This window comes from Leucoraja erinacea, chromosome 3 (genome assembly GCF_028641065.1).
Source record: "Leucoraja erinacea ecotype New England chromosome 3, Leri_hhj_1, whole genome shotgun sequence".
Taxonomy (NCBI): Eukaryota; Metazoa; Chordata; class Chondrichthyes; order Rajiformes; family Rajidae; genus Leucoraja; species Leucoraja erinaceus.
The window spans coordinates 101,162,533-101,176,425 of NC_073379.1; the positions used below are offsets into that span (position 1 = coordinate 101,162,533).

At 35.4% G+C, this 13,893-nt stretch overlaps 1 protein-coding gene across 1 annotated transcript in view; it reads left to right on the forward strand.

The window, feature by feature from the left end:
* Positions 1-13,433, forward strand: part of ell2 (elongation factor for RNA polymerase II 2) — an 81,345-nt gene extending 67,912 nt beyond the window's left edge. Inside the window, exons 11-12 of the mRNA XM_055633314.1 lie at positions 7,653-7,697; positions 9,276-13,433. Coding sequence (XP_055489289.1) covers positions 7,653-7,697; positions 9,276-9,383 — 153 coding nt within the window. The 3' untranslated portion in view covers positions 9,384-13,433. The remainder of the gene's footprint in view (positions 1-7,652; positions 7,698-9,275) is intronic.
* Positions 13,434-13,893: the final 460 nt, after the last annotated feature.

Here is a 13,893-nt window from a genome sequence, read left to right on the forward strand (position 1 = left end):
CAATGTTCATATAGCTGGGGTGTACCACTGACAATGGAGGATGCCCAGGACAGAAAGGTCAAATTGGGAATAGAAGGTGGAGTTAAAGTGCTGAGCAACCGGGAGATCAGGTGGGTTAAGGCGGACTGAGCGGAGGTGTTCAGGGAAACAATCGCCAAGCCTGCGCTTGGTCTCGACGATGTACAGAAGTTGACACCTGGAATAGTGGATACAGCAGATGATGTTGGATAGGATGGAGTTGAGGTATGTGGAAATTAATTTGGTGGGACATGAACAAGCAGAAACAATGGGTCTGCCAGGACAGTTCTGTTTGTGGATTTTGGGGTGAAGATAAAATCGGGCCGTGCGGGGCTGGGGAACAATAAGGTTGGATGCTTTAGAGGGCGGAGCCGGAAGTAATAAAATCAGAAATGATGTGTGATATTAAGGTCTGATGCTTGTCTGTGGGGTCATGGTCCAAGGACCCAAATTTGAGGAAGGACATCCTTGTGATTGAGGCAGTGCAGCGTAGGTTCATGAGATTAATCCCTGATATGGCGGGACTGTCGTATGAGGAAAGATTGAAAAGACTAGGCTTGTATTCACTGGAGTTTAGAAGGATGAGGGGGGGATCTTATAGAAACATAAAAGGACTGGACAAGCTAGATGCAGGAAAAATATTCCCAATGTTGGGCAAGTCCAGAACCAGGGGCCACAGTCTTAGAATAAAGGGAAGGTCATTTAAGACTGAGGCGAGAAAAATCTTTTTCACCCAGAGAGTTGTGAATTTATGGAATTCCCTGCCACAGGAGGCCAAATCACTGGATGGATTTAAGAGAGAGTTAGATTTCTAGGGGCTAGTGGGGTCAAGGGATATGGGGAGAAGGCAGGCGCGGGTTATTGATTGGGGATGATCACAATGAATGGCGGTGCTGGCTCGAAGGGCTGAATGGCCTCATCCTGCACATATTTTCTATGTTTCTGTGACCCAATGTTACTGAACAGAATTTGTTTCATTCATATTAAATTCAGATTTTCACATGTATATTTCACCATGTGACAAAAGAGAGAATGATGAAGTAAACACTCGGGTTCTGATGAAGTACATGCATGTTTATTCTGGGTGAAATGGAATAGATGTGAAAGCTTTTGTTTTTTTTTAAATCTTTGAGGGAAAATTGGTATGATTTTATTTTTTTTCATTCTTGTGGTTGTCACAGACCAGTCAACCCATACTAAAGCGCCAATAGAGAAACTTTGAAAAACAGAAGCAGAATACCATTTGGCTTTGAGTCCACTCCCTCGGGCAAAGTGATCGTCGTTTATCTTCCAAGTTCAATATGTTGATCCAGGTTTCCCACTGTATCTCTTGATCACTAGACCGTTTATATAAAACCAAAAACAAAAAATCAGTTCCTTTCTGTCGTAGAGATTTCAACACTCTGCAATAAATTTGTTTTAATCTCAGTCATAAATGGCTTGCTTAGCCTTGGGCTGACCCCTGGTTCTGGACTCCCTGGCCACTGGAAACATCGTTGCTGCATTTAACCTGTCTAGTCAAATAGATTTTTTTTTGGTTTGAGTTCCTTTGATCTTCTGAATCCAAGTGCAAATGAGACTAATTGAACCAAACTCACTTTACATGTCAGCCTAGTGGTCAAGTAGCTGACTTCAGAATTTCTTCTCGCTTTTAAACAAATCTATTGAAAGTGTAACAATGGTTCTAGTGCACGGCAACAAGATATTTTTCTTTTTATCCTGTCAAGTGCCAGCATTCTGCTAAATAACAGATGGGGTTTAGTAATTCATAGGAACAAACCTTTACTACAATTTTCCCACATCACAATGCATTTGTGAGTAAGCAAAGTTTGAACAAGTATATAGTCTATTGTTTCATATAAGACTCCATTCTGGACCTTGGGGTAATGGGTGAGTGTTGAAACCAACCAGCTTAATTTGATGGTGGAAATTATAACCATTTTGTGTTGCAGTTATTGCAATTTGCAATAGACAACATTGGCTCTTAGCCTTGCTCAAATTCACTGAAATATGGAATTAATGATGTATATATTTACCTTCCAATAAATATTGAAATGGCCAAAAAAAAATTTTGGAAACAGTTATAATAACCATGCAAAACTCTTTCACATAAGCTTAGTTACGGAAATTGAAACACTGTCTGTCATTATGATTATTTGGGCTATTTGTCTAGTTGTAATTAAAATCAAATTACATATTTAGGTCTTCTAATTTTGCCATAAATGAGCTTTGTAATTTTGTTTGAAATTGGTTGATTTGACACTAAGTACAATTTTTCAAAACATAATTTTTCAAATAAGTCTTCAAAGCACAACTTCAATCCCAGTCATGGAGTCATATGATGTGGAAATGGTCCTTCAGCCTAACTCGTCCATGCCAGCCAAGTTCCACTTGCCTGTTTCCACCCCATATCTCTCTAAACCTTTCTGATCCACAAACCCATTCAAATTTCTAAAATGTCATAATTGTAACCACCTCTACCACCTCATCTGGCAGCTTATTCTACATGCTCACCATATTCTGTGTGGACAAACTTGTGCCTTTTAAATCTTTACCCTCTCACCTGAAACCTATGATTTCAGGTGAATCTAAAACTATCTAGTTTTAGATTCCTCTGCACTGGAGTTGTGACAGGCTATTCACTTCAATGCCATTCAAAATGTTATATAACTATGGTCATTTTTCAGCTTCATACAGTGTCCTCCATAACGTTTGGGACAAAGACCCAACATTTATTTGTTTGCCCCTGTACTCCACTATTTGAGATTTGTAATAGAAAAAAATCACATAGAAAATAGAAACATAGAAACATAGAAATTAGGTGCAGGAGTAGGCCATTCGGCCCTTCGAGCCTGCACCGCCATTCAATATGATCATGGCTGATCATCCAACTCAGTATCCCGTACCTGCCTTCTCTCCATACCCCCTGATCCCCTTAGCCACAAGGGCCACATCTAACTCCCTCTTAAATATAGCCAATGAACTGGCCTCAACTACCCTCTGTGGCAGAGTTCCAGAGATTCACCACTCTCTGTGTGAAAAAAGTTCTTCTCATCTCGGTTTTAAAGGATTTCCCCTTTATCCTTAAGCTGTGACCCCTTGTCCTGAACTTCCCCAACATCGGGAACAATCTTCCTGCATCTAGCCTGTCCAACCCCTTAAGAATTTTGTAAATTTCTATAAGATCCCCTCTCAATCTTCTAAATTCTAGAGAGTATAAACCAAGTCTATCCAGTCTTTCTTCATAAGACAGTCCTTTTTTTTTTTTTTTTTTTTTTTTTTTTTTTTATTTTTTTATTAGAAGTACGGTAAATTACAATTCTACACAACACATATATCTTGATACATTTTTTATACCGCTTCATTTTTTTTTTTTTTTTTTTAGAGCTTTAAGAAAAAAAGTAGAAGTTAGGAAAGTAAAGAAAGTGCAAGAGAATCGTGCAGTGCGAGAGTGTAAGGAAAAGAAAGCCCCTTAGGAAAGAAGTTAGAGAAGGAAGTAAAGTGAGAAAATAGACCCTAGAAAGAAAAGAAGGAGAAAGTAGAAACAATCGCTCTATTATAACATTAAACTCCGCAGAGAGGGGACTACCAACCAAGTCTGTTTTTGTTATTTTACCTCCCGTTACCAGGTCCTGATTCCGCTCATTTATATATTTGGTTTTTTTTTTAGATTACTATTGCACCTCATACTTGTAATAGGTCCAGAAACATAGACCACGTCTTTTGAAATTGGTCTGCTTTACCTGCTAGGAGGAATCTCATCTCTTCCAGGTGTAATGTTTCAAACATATTTGATATCCACATTTTTATTGTTGGTGTCGGCGCATTTTTCCAGAATTTAAGTATAAGCTTTTTTTTTCCCATTATTAGCCCGTAATTAAATAAATTCTTCTGAAACACGTTTAATTCAGGGTTATCTTCCGATATTCCGAAGATAATCCATTCTGGTTTTGGTACCAGTTTTATTTTGATCAATTTTGAAAAAATATCAAATATTTCATACCAGAATTTTTGGATTTTTGTACAAAAAACAAAAGAGTGCGCTATGGTAGCTTCTTGACATAGGCATTTATCACAGATTGGTGAAACATTAGGGAAGATTTTATTTAATTTAGTTTTTGAATAATATAATCTATGTAATGTTTTAAATTGGATGAGCGTATGCCGTACGTTGATCGAACATTTATGCACCTGTAGTAAATGATTATCCCAGGTCCCTTTTGAGATTTTTATAGCTAATTCTTGTTCCCAATCTTTTCTAATTCCATCTGTTGTGGGTATTTCTATGTTTAAAATGATGTTATATAAGTACGATATTAAATTAGCTGATTCCGCCTTGGTCTTCATTGCTTCATCCAATAAGTCGGAAGCCATATTATGATAGTCTTTTGTGTATTTTTTCAAATAATCACAGATTTGAAGATATTTAAAATATTGGTTATTTTTCAAATTATATTTCAGTTGTAGTTGTTGAAATGACAGTAAATTCCCTAATTCCTACAGATCTTCGAGCGTTTTAATTCCCATTCTTTCCCATTGTATAAATGATTTGTCTATGATTGATGGTTTAAACGATGGATTATTGACTATTGGTATTAAAAAAGATAGGTTTCTTAATTTTAGAGTCTGTTTTATTTGTTTCCATGTTCTTATTGTGTTATGTATAATTGGATTTTTATTATAATTTTTATTATTCAAATTTGTTGGTGAGAGGATGATCGCTCCTATATTACTCGGGGAGCAGTCCCCTTTTTCCATTACCATCCAGTCCGCCTGCTGTGCAGAATTGTCCAGCAGGTGAATCATATTTTTAATATTTACTGCCCAGTTATAATACATAAAATTAGGGAGCGCTAGACCCCCCAGCTCTTTTCGTTTATTAAGGTGTGCTATTTGTATTCTATGGGATTTATAATCCCATATAAAATTTGTAATGTCTGAGTCCAATTTTTTGAAAAACTTTTTTGGGAGGTATATAGGTATTGATTGAAATAGGTATAGAATTTGTGGTAAGAAAACCATTTTAATAGCATTTATTCTGCCTATTAAGGACATCGGAAGTGTTTTCCAGAATTTAATCAGATTATTCAATTTCTTGAGTAAAGGATTATAATTGGCTTTAAACATATCCTGGTAATTTCTAGTAATTTCAATTCCCAAATATTTGAATTCATAAGACAGTCCTGACATCCCAGGAATCAGTCTGGTGAACCGTCTCTGCACTCCCTCTATGGCAATAATGTCCTTCCTCAGATTTGGAGACCAAAACTGTACGCAATACTCCAGGTGTGGTCTCACCAAGACCCTGTACAACTGCAGTAGAACCTCTCTGCTCCTATACTCAAATCCTTTTGCAATGAAAGCTAACATACCATTCGCTTTCTTTACTGCCTGCTGCACCTGCATGCCTACCTTCAATGACTGGTGTACCATGACACCCAGGTCTCGCTGCATCTCCCCCTTTCCCAAACGGCCACCATTTAGATAATAGTCTGCTTTCCTGTTTTTGCCACCAAAATGGATAACCTCACATTTATCCACATTATACTGCAATAGTTGCAGGAGGAGGCCATTCGGCCCTTTGAGCCAGCACCGTCATTCATTGTGATCATGGCTGATTGTTCCCTATCAATAACCCGTGCCTGCCTTCTCCCCATGGTGTTATGGCCTGGGCATGTATGGCTGCTTGCTAAAGGTACTGGCTCATTTATCTTCATTGATGATACAACTGCTGATGGTAGTAGCATGATGAATTCTGAAGTGTATAGACACATCCTATCTACTCGGGTTCAACCAAATGCCTGAAAACTCATTGGCCGGCGGTTCATTCTACAGCAAGACAATGATCCCAAACATACTGCTGAAGCAACAAAGGAGTTTTTTAAAACTAAAAAATGGTAAATTCTTGAGTGGCCAAGTCAATCACCCAGTCTGAACCCAATTGAACATGCCTTTTATATGCTGAAGGGAAAATTGAAGGGGACAAGCCCCCAAAACAAGCACAAGCTAAAGATGGCTGCAATACAGACCTGGCAGAGCATCACCAGATAAGACACCCAGCAACTGGTGATGTCCATGAATCACAGACTTCAAGCAGTCATTGCAAAGGATATGCAACAAAATACTAAGCATAACTACTTTCATTTACATGACGTTGCTGTGTCCCAAACATTAAGGTGCCCTGAAATGGAGGGGACTTTATATAAACACAGCTGTACGTGGTGAAATTAAAACGTATAAACATGCCCTTTATTAAAATCTGGCAATGTGCACTTTAACCACATGGGATTTTTTCTATTACAAATCTCAAATTATTGAGTACAGAGGCAAATAAATAAATGATGGGCCTGTCCCTAACATTATGAAAGGCACTGTGTGCTGCAGGGAGAAATATCCGAGTTAATGCAGCCCCCTCACAACTCAAACATTTCCGTCCCAGTGACATCCTCAAATCTGTTTGCACCTCTATCAGCTTAATGACATTCTTTCAATAGCAAAACAAACAGAAATTGTAGCAGGAAGTATTCATTCATTCCATCTTGTGCCTATGGATGACATTCTGCACTCTGGTATTGTTCTCTTTGTTCTACTTTTTGTACATGTGTTTGGCTTCATTGTATTTGTGTATAGCATTATCTGATTTGATTGGATAGCAAGCAAGCAAAAGCTTTTCCTTGTACCTTTGTATACATGAGAAAAATAAACCTAAATATCCCTGGTCCACTGCTCACACGCACCCTTTGGACTAAACCTTTATTCTATATTGCAGCTCTTCGTTCTTATCAAAATGCACCACCTCCCATTTGTCCATATAAACTACTTCTGTGGATCTGCGCATTCCACCATTCTGGTTACAACCTGCTGCGATTTATCAGAATCAATCTGAAGAAGGGTCTTGACCCGAAACATCACCTATTCCTTAGCTCCATAGATGCTGCCTCACCAGCTGAGTTTCTCCAGCATTTTTGTCTACCTTCTATCACAATCCTCTTCACAGTTCACAATACTACCAAGTTTTCTCATCTGTTAATCTATCTTTTGCATCATGTGCTTTAACTTTCCTGATTAAATCTTTCTGAACCTGATCAAAATCTTTCTGGAAGTCCACATGCACAACATCATCCTAATACTTTCATCAGCTTCTATCCCTTAAATCTGGTTACCCAAGATGTGCTCTTAAAGTACATTAAATAATATTGATGATAAACATTCTATTGGATATATCATGAAACTAACATTTTGCTTTAATGTCCTAGTATCTGTAAAAAAATTATACATTTTGTAACCCAGTAAGGAGATACTAGGAATCGTTCACATGCATGACAGAATTAAAAATTCTCTCCTGTGTTATCAAGCCAAGTGTAGTTCACTCAAATTGTAAACATGAAGGAGAAACAAATACAAATTATGTAAACATAAATTGCAGGAGAGGTATTTAGAGCTTTTCCAATAAATGTTTCTCGATGTTCACATCACTGGTAATTTGTATTCATTTCCAAGTCAGTGCCTTAGAAAATATAAAATAGGCAATGCATTCTTGCTTTAAACAATGGTACATTGATGCTGAAGGTCTGTGTAATATCCTTAACTCTGCAATATTATGGATCATGTAATCAATCTCTTCTTGTTTGCAGGTTATTGATGAAGAAGTTTTGCAAGAATACTGGAAAATTACAAAGGTTGATGATTATTTTTGAAATAATGCACTCTTTTCACATTGTCATTTCCAGGTTGTATTGCGTTAGTATCAAATCGCTATACTACATTCTTTGAAGTATATGCAGATTTTCCTAAAAATGTTTGTGCATTAATTAGCCCCTGCCTGAATCAATTTAAGGTATGAATGCCAAATAAAACACAGCATTCTTTTGCAGCACAGAGGGAGTTTTGGGTTACGGAATCACTAATTAGATCAATAAAGAAAGCTCTTTGGCCATAGTGTAAATTATGAGCCTAATTGGATCAATCCAATTAATCCGACTCTCCTTACTCCTGATTATTTTTTTTGCCTTTTTAACTAATTCAATTCCCTTTTGATTGCACGGTTGACTATTTCTTGACAAACCCAATGCATTTCAGAACATAATTACCCAATCCACAAAAGTAAACATTTTTGCTGTCACTTTAATTCAGATGTTTGTCAATGAGTGCCAATGTTTGCCAATTCCACTCTTCTTTGTCCAATTGCAATGTTACAAATCACTGTTTGATGTAAATGGCCATATACTTGGATGAGGAGATCCTTAATTTGAATTCCATTCTATAGAAACTATAGTGCTAGATTTGGCACATGTTTCTTGTGTTCTTTCTTTGCAACCACAGGGGAGGTGCAATCTTATGCAGTGCAGTTTTAAGGACAACCGAAGGTAGTTCTGACACAATTTGACCTCCATGGTCTATTCAGCACTGCAACAACGCAATAGCTAACATGCACATTGCCGCATGTTGCAACCACATTGTGGTTGTTCTGGAAGGACATGCAGGTTGGGCATCAGCACAATCAGACCTAATGTGCAACATGGATTGAAATTTTGAAAACTTCAAAATGCAAAATGATTTTTAATTATGTGAATTGCAGTTTTGATGAGCAACAAATAACAAACCGTGTAGAGACCGTGAAAATTAAAATATATTATATTAATTTTAGCATTAAATCCCCCTGCTACAAAGAGATTTAACTTAAAAAATATTGCTACCTGATTATTAAAAGAATCTATTGTTCAAAAAATAAATAATAAAATCTGTGTTAGAGAAAGATGACTTGCAATTTTTTTAATTCATTTTTTAATTTTTATATAATAAAATAATTGACATTGAATTATATAAATAAATATATAATATGATTGAACGACTAAATAGTGGGAAAGAATATTAAAAATAAATGTGCGTCATAAAATTACCAAACCCCATGGAGTGTTTAAAATGCACAAAACATACTAATTGCAGAACAATTGGATGGTCTATGAAATATCTACTAAAAAATGAATATTTGAGTGTGAAGAATAATAGTTGTGTTTGGTGCAGGGAATTGGAGAGAGAAATCCTAAAGTTGAGTAATTTGTTAATTTGTTTCTTCCTATTATTTGTGTATCGAATGGCATCTAATTATCATCATTATAATACCTTTTAAAAGTGCCCAGCCATTAAAAATATAATCAATATTTGTCATGGATAATGTTTGTTTTTGATAACTGATGACATGGATTGAAACAAGAAACATACCTTAAAATTTGATTGCCATTTTTTTTTGTCTTCAGAATAGTCCCAACTACCATGAAGAGAAACAAAGATGTGAATATCTGCATAACAAGCTGGCTCACATAAAGAGACTAATAGCTGATTATGACCAGCAACAACAGCAGTAATGGCATTACAACTCGCTGGACATTTGCAATATTGACACGTGATTAGAAGGAGATGTGTAATAAGCTAATTTATTTTGAATTTTTGGGAAACATTATACTAGGAATGGTGTCTGAAATTTCTGAATGTTTTCAGAGGTTTTATTATTTTGAGTTCTGTTACTTCCTGAAACACCTGAACTATGCCACACCCTTCTTGTGAAATGCTTTTTGTTTTAGAATTTCCATCCTTTTTACTCATTTACTCATTTTTGTTTATTCAAATTCATCACATTAGACAAAATACTTGGACTGACCTTTATCTCCTGATTTGATTTGTACATTAACAATTGATAGCACTAACAAACACTGCAACAGTTGAATCAGTACATGTATGTAAAACTTTCTATGTATTTTACTGATTTAAACATTTGCCTTAAGTGATGGAAGCTTCCTAAGGCAATTTGCACCTTCTTGGAGTATTCATAGAAATGTTGGGAGATTTAAAGAATGAACAAAATGACGGGCACCACAAACTGCCTGAATCTTTACAATGTGCTGCAATTTCAAACCATAGGCTAAAATGAATACAACATTATCAGCCCCTGTGCCCCATGCCTTAAAATATTTGCTTATGTATACTTAATATAGTGACCATTAGCCACATAAGGCTTCCCATTTTCCGATGCAATTGGGAAACTAACAGTGGCCTTTCTTTCTTGTTTGTGTGTGTGTGTGTGTGTCTCTCTCTCTCCCTGTGTGTGTGTCTGTGTATGTGTGTGTGTGTCTGTGTGTGTCTCGAGAGGTAAAAGAGAAATCTACTCTCAGTAACCAAATGCTCAGGACAAAACACCTGTGTTACTGTAGGTATTTTCCGATAAATGTACCACTTCCTCGGAAATTGAAGCCTTTCCATTTCAAGTGATTTATCAGCTTTATTAACAAGGAAATATTGCTATCGTGCAAAATTTGAAAGAGATCTATAGTTTTGGGAAAATTAATCTTCATGTAGGAGACTTATTTGTATACTACTTTAAAGTATTTTTGGAGAAAAAAAATATATACAAAGAACCAGTCACCTGCATGTACTAGTTTATTTAAGATATGTTCTCCTGTGCCAGAAATTAATTGAAAACATGTATTTAACAACACTGCAACCATCAAACAGCACAAAGAAATTATTTGAATTTGTGAAGCCTCTGTACTTAAACCAGTGCATTGTATTTCAGTTGATATAATGGATAATGTATCATGTGGGAACATTTAAGTTATTTGGTTGAAAGATGAAATGTTTTGGATAAATATTAAGATGAATAATTTGTATTTCTCTGTCTTTTCAAAATGCTGCCAATTGAAAGTGGAAGCATTATGTTTACAAATGAATCTTGGAAAACTTGCCAAATTGTTTGGTTGAATCTGGTCAAATTCTGTTATCTTCAGCCATGCTGTACCTATAGTACCTGCTCTTCTAATCTAAATTTAGGTGCGAATGAAAACAAGGCCAAATTATTCATGGCATCCATCCGGTACTCTTCACTGAAGTGATTCACACTGAGCTTGATTTGCACTTCAGTCATTTTATATGGATGGTTTATTCCCGTTTTAGACATTCTCTATTCCACAAAAGAAGATTATTTGTCAAATAGTTAGAACTATTATGTTAGATGCATTTGCATTCATAATTTATGGATCCATTATCTACAAAAAGCTTAAATCATCATATCCTGATTTGGATATGTTTTTATCATTATTCAAATAGACCCGAAGTCAGGAAACTACTATCTACATTGATAAATTGTATTATCAATGATGCAGGATAGTATTTGACACCAGCAATGTAATTATTACTTAATTTTAAATTTAATTTATGGTATGTTGCTTCGTACATCTCATGCAGTCATAAACAATCAACCAGTGATGTTGCTTACTTGCTTTAGATCTATACATCCTCAGATCCCACAAAATATTAACTTACTGCAACATCAAAACTTTGACCTGTTCTGGAAGGCTTTGAAGCCAGCTGTTAAAATATAAATTGTCTTAATTATAATGTCAGTCGAGAGATTTGGAATTTCCAGTGTTGCAATCACTGTCGCATGTGTCTACTTCAACCGTCCCATTATGCAATGAGCATGTGCTTAAATGTTAATTTTGAGAATTGGTAACTTTTAGTGTTATAGTTCTCTAATGTCTGTGAAGTTACTCTGGTGCAAACTCTGAAACGTGAGATATTTCTAGTACTGACTACTTGTCCAAAATTAAAATTAAATTTAATTGGCAGTTTCATGGGTATTTACAATTTTATTAGAATAAGTGCCATGCTGTTAACCATTTTGGGGGAAATTAAATTTGAGGTGCCTAACATCACTGAGTTGCCTGTTTTTTTGTTTTTTTAAGCTGTTCAACAATAACTGAGTAATGCAAATGTAGCCTTGCAAAATTTGCAGGTCTTTTGTGATAGGATGAAGATTTTGTGATAGGATTGCAGATTGGTCTGCAACCAGATTTTTTTCATATCAGTTCCATGGATGTTAGAGTGCCTGTAAATCCAAATCTTTGTTAGCAAACTTCCTTTGTAAAATGAAGGGACATGTCCATAAACACTAATAACATATGGTTAGGGAACTTTTGTATTTTTATGTATAATTACAGTTTGACTCTAATTTTTGATTCTATTTAGAGGATCCCAATTTTGATTCGATGCCAAATTCAAACCTCAAACCACAAAATACTTCAGCACTTGTTCCTTAGCAACCACACTAAAGTAGATTTTTAGCATTAAAAGTTATATTGCAATTTGATTTGAATTTCGGAAACCATTCTGCAGTTGTTGTAGCAAATTTAAATATTAATTGACCACACTGTTTACACCAAAGCTGCCTTCACCAATTTAAAATGTGTTGTGTAGCACCTACTGGATTGATGCTTTGTGCAGGAGCCCAGTACTTGTCTTAATTTATTCAGTTTTGTGTACTTGGTAATCAGTACTTTAAAGCATGAAGATGTCTTGCTTTTTACATCTAATCCATTAAATTTTTGGAAAGATGTTAGTTGTACTGTAAAATTGGTGTGTTCAAGCCTTTGTTGAAACAAGCATACATTATTGCAAGTGTCTGTCTTATCTCCAATGAGTTGCATTGCATATTAGAGGCCTGACCTCATATGTTGTATAATAGTTCAAAAAAAATGCTCCAATATTTTTTTTTGTGTTACATTGTTTTTGTACATTTCAATCAAAGTTCTCTGTTGGAAAATAGAAATCACTGTTCCAAAATCACATTCAAGTGCCCCATTTCTAATTTAAAATCAAAGCAGTGGATGACAAATTGTAATCAATGCAAGATGTTCATCATTGACACAGTGGCAACATATGTAGCACCTAAATAGATATTTAATGTCCACTTAGTTTCAACAAACTCAAAAACTTTGCAATTAATTCAAAAAATAAAGATGGCTTTTTCAAAATTATAACAAATGCTATATACTTGCATATAGAATATTTGTATTATACTAATACAAAGACCTTGGTATAAACATATCACAGTATTTAATTTTGAGAAAAATTAGTAAAGTGAAATTTCAATCCTTGTAAAACAATTTATTTGAAACTGATAGCTTCCATGTTCCTAGCCCCCAAAATAAATTCTTGTAGTATTTCCATTTTATGTATGTCGTTCTTATAGTCTTGGTATTAAAGTGTGCCAGGTAAAATGATTGACTTAATGCTTTGAAATCCTCATTGATAATTTTATTATCTTCCTTTCATATCCCCGATAAATGCAGTTAAAAGCCAGTTGTTCAAGTTGTTTGGGAAACACATGCTACACTTGATAAGAATGGATGGAATTAAAACCTAACAGGAATGTGTAAAATTCTCATTGGCCTCTTATAGCAGTTGTGAATGTCTTTGATTTTGGAATTGCACAGTAAATCTTTAGTTTGGACCATTGAAACTGGAAATACCGCAGGAGTGTTTATACTGATTTAAAAAAAAATGAGCCACAATGCCTCCATTCCACATGTAATGTAAGCAGTTTATTTAAAATATACATTAAAATGTCAACTTTGCATATGTGAGAAGTCTTGTGATTTATTAAATTAGTACATTTTGTACAACTATTAAAATGTGATAATCATTGTGCAACTTTCCATGTTTTCATAGTATAAGAAAATGTTCTTGACTTAAAACAGCAACCTCGAAGTATTCTTTCTGGGGAAAATGGCTTTTATTTATTATGCTGTAAGCCAAGCAAAATGTATGTGTGCATGGAATGTGGCCATCACTAATTGCTTATCAATGAATGGTGAGCAGCTGATGCACAGTGCTCTCCATGATGTTTGGGACAAAGACCCATCATTTATTTATTTGTCCCCGTACTCCACAATTTGAGATTTGTAATAGGAAAAAAAAAATCACATGTGGTTGAAGTGCACATTGTCAGATTTTAATAAAGGCCATTTTTATACATTTTAATTTCACCATGTATAAATTGCAACTGTTTATACATAGTCCCCCCCATTTCAGGACACCATA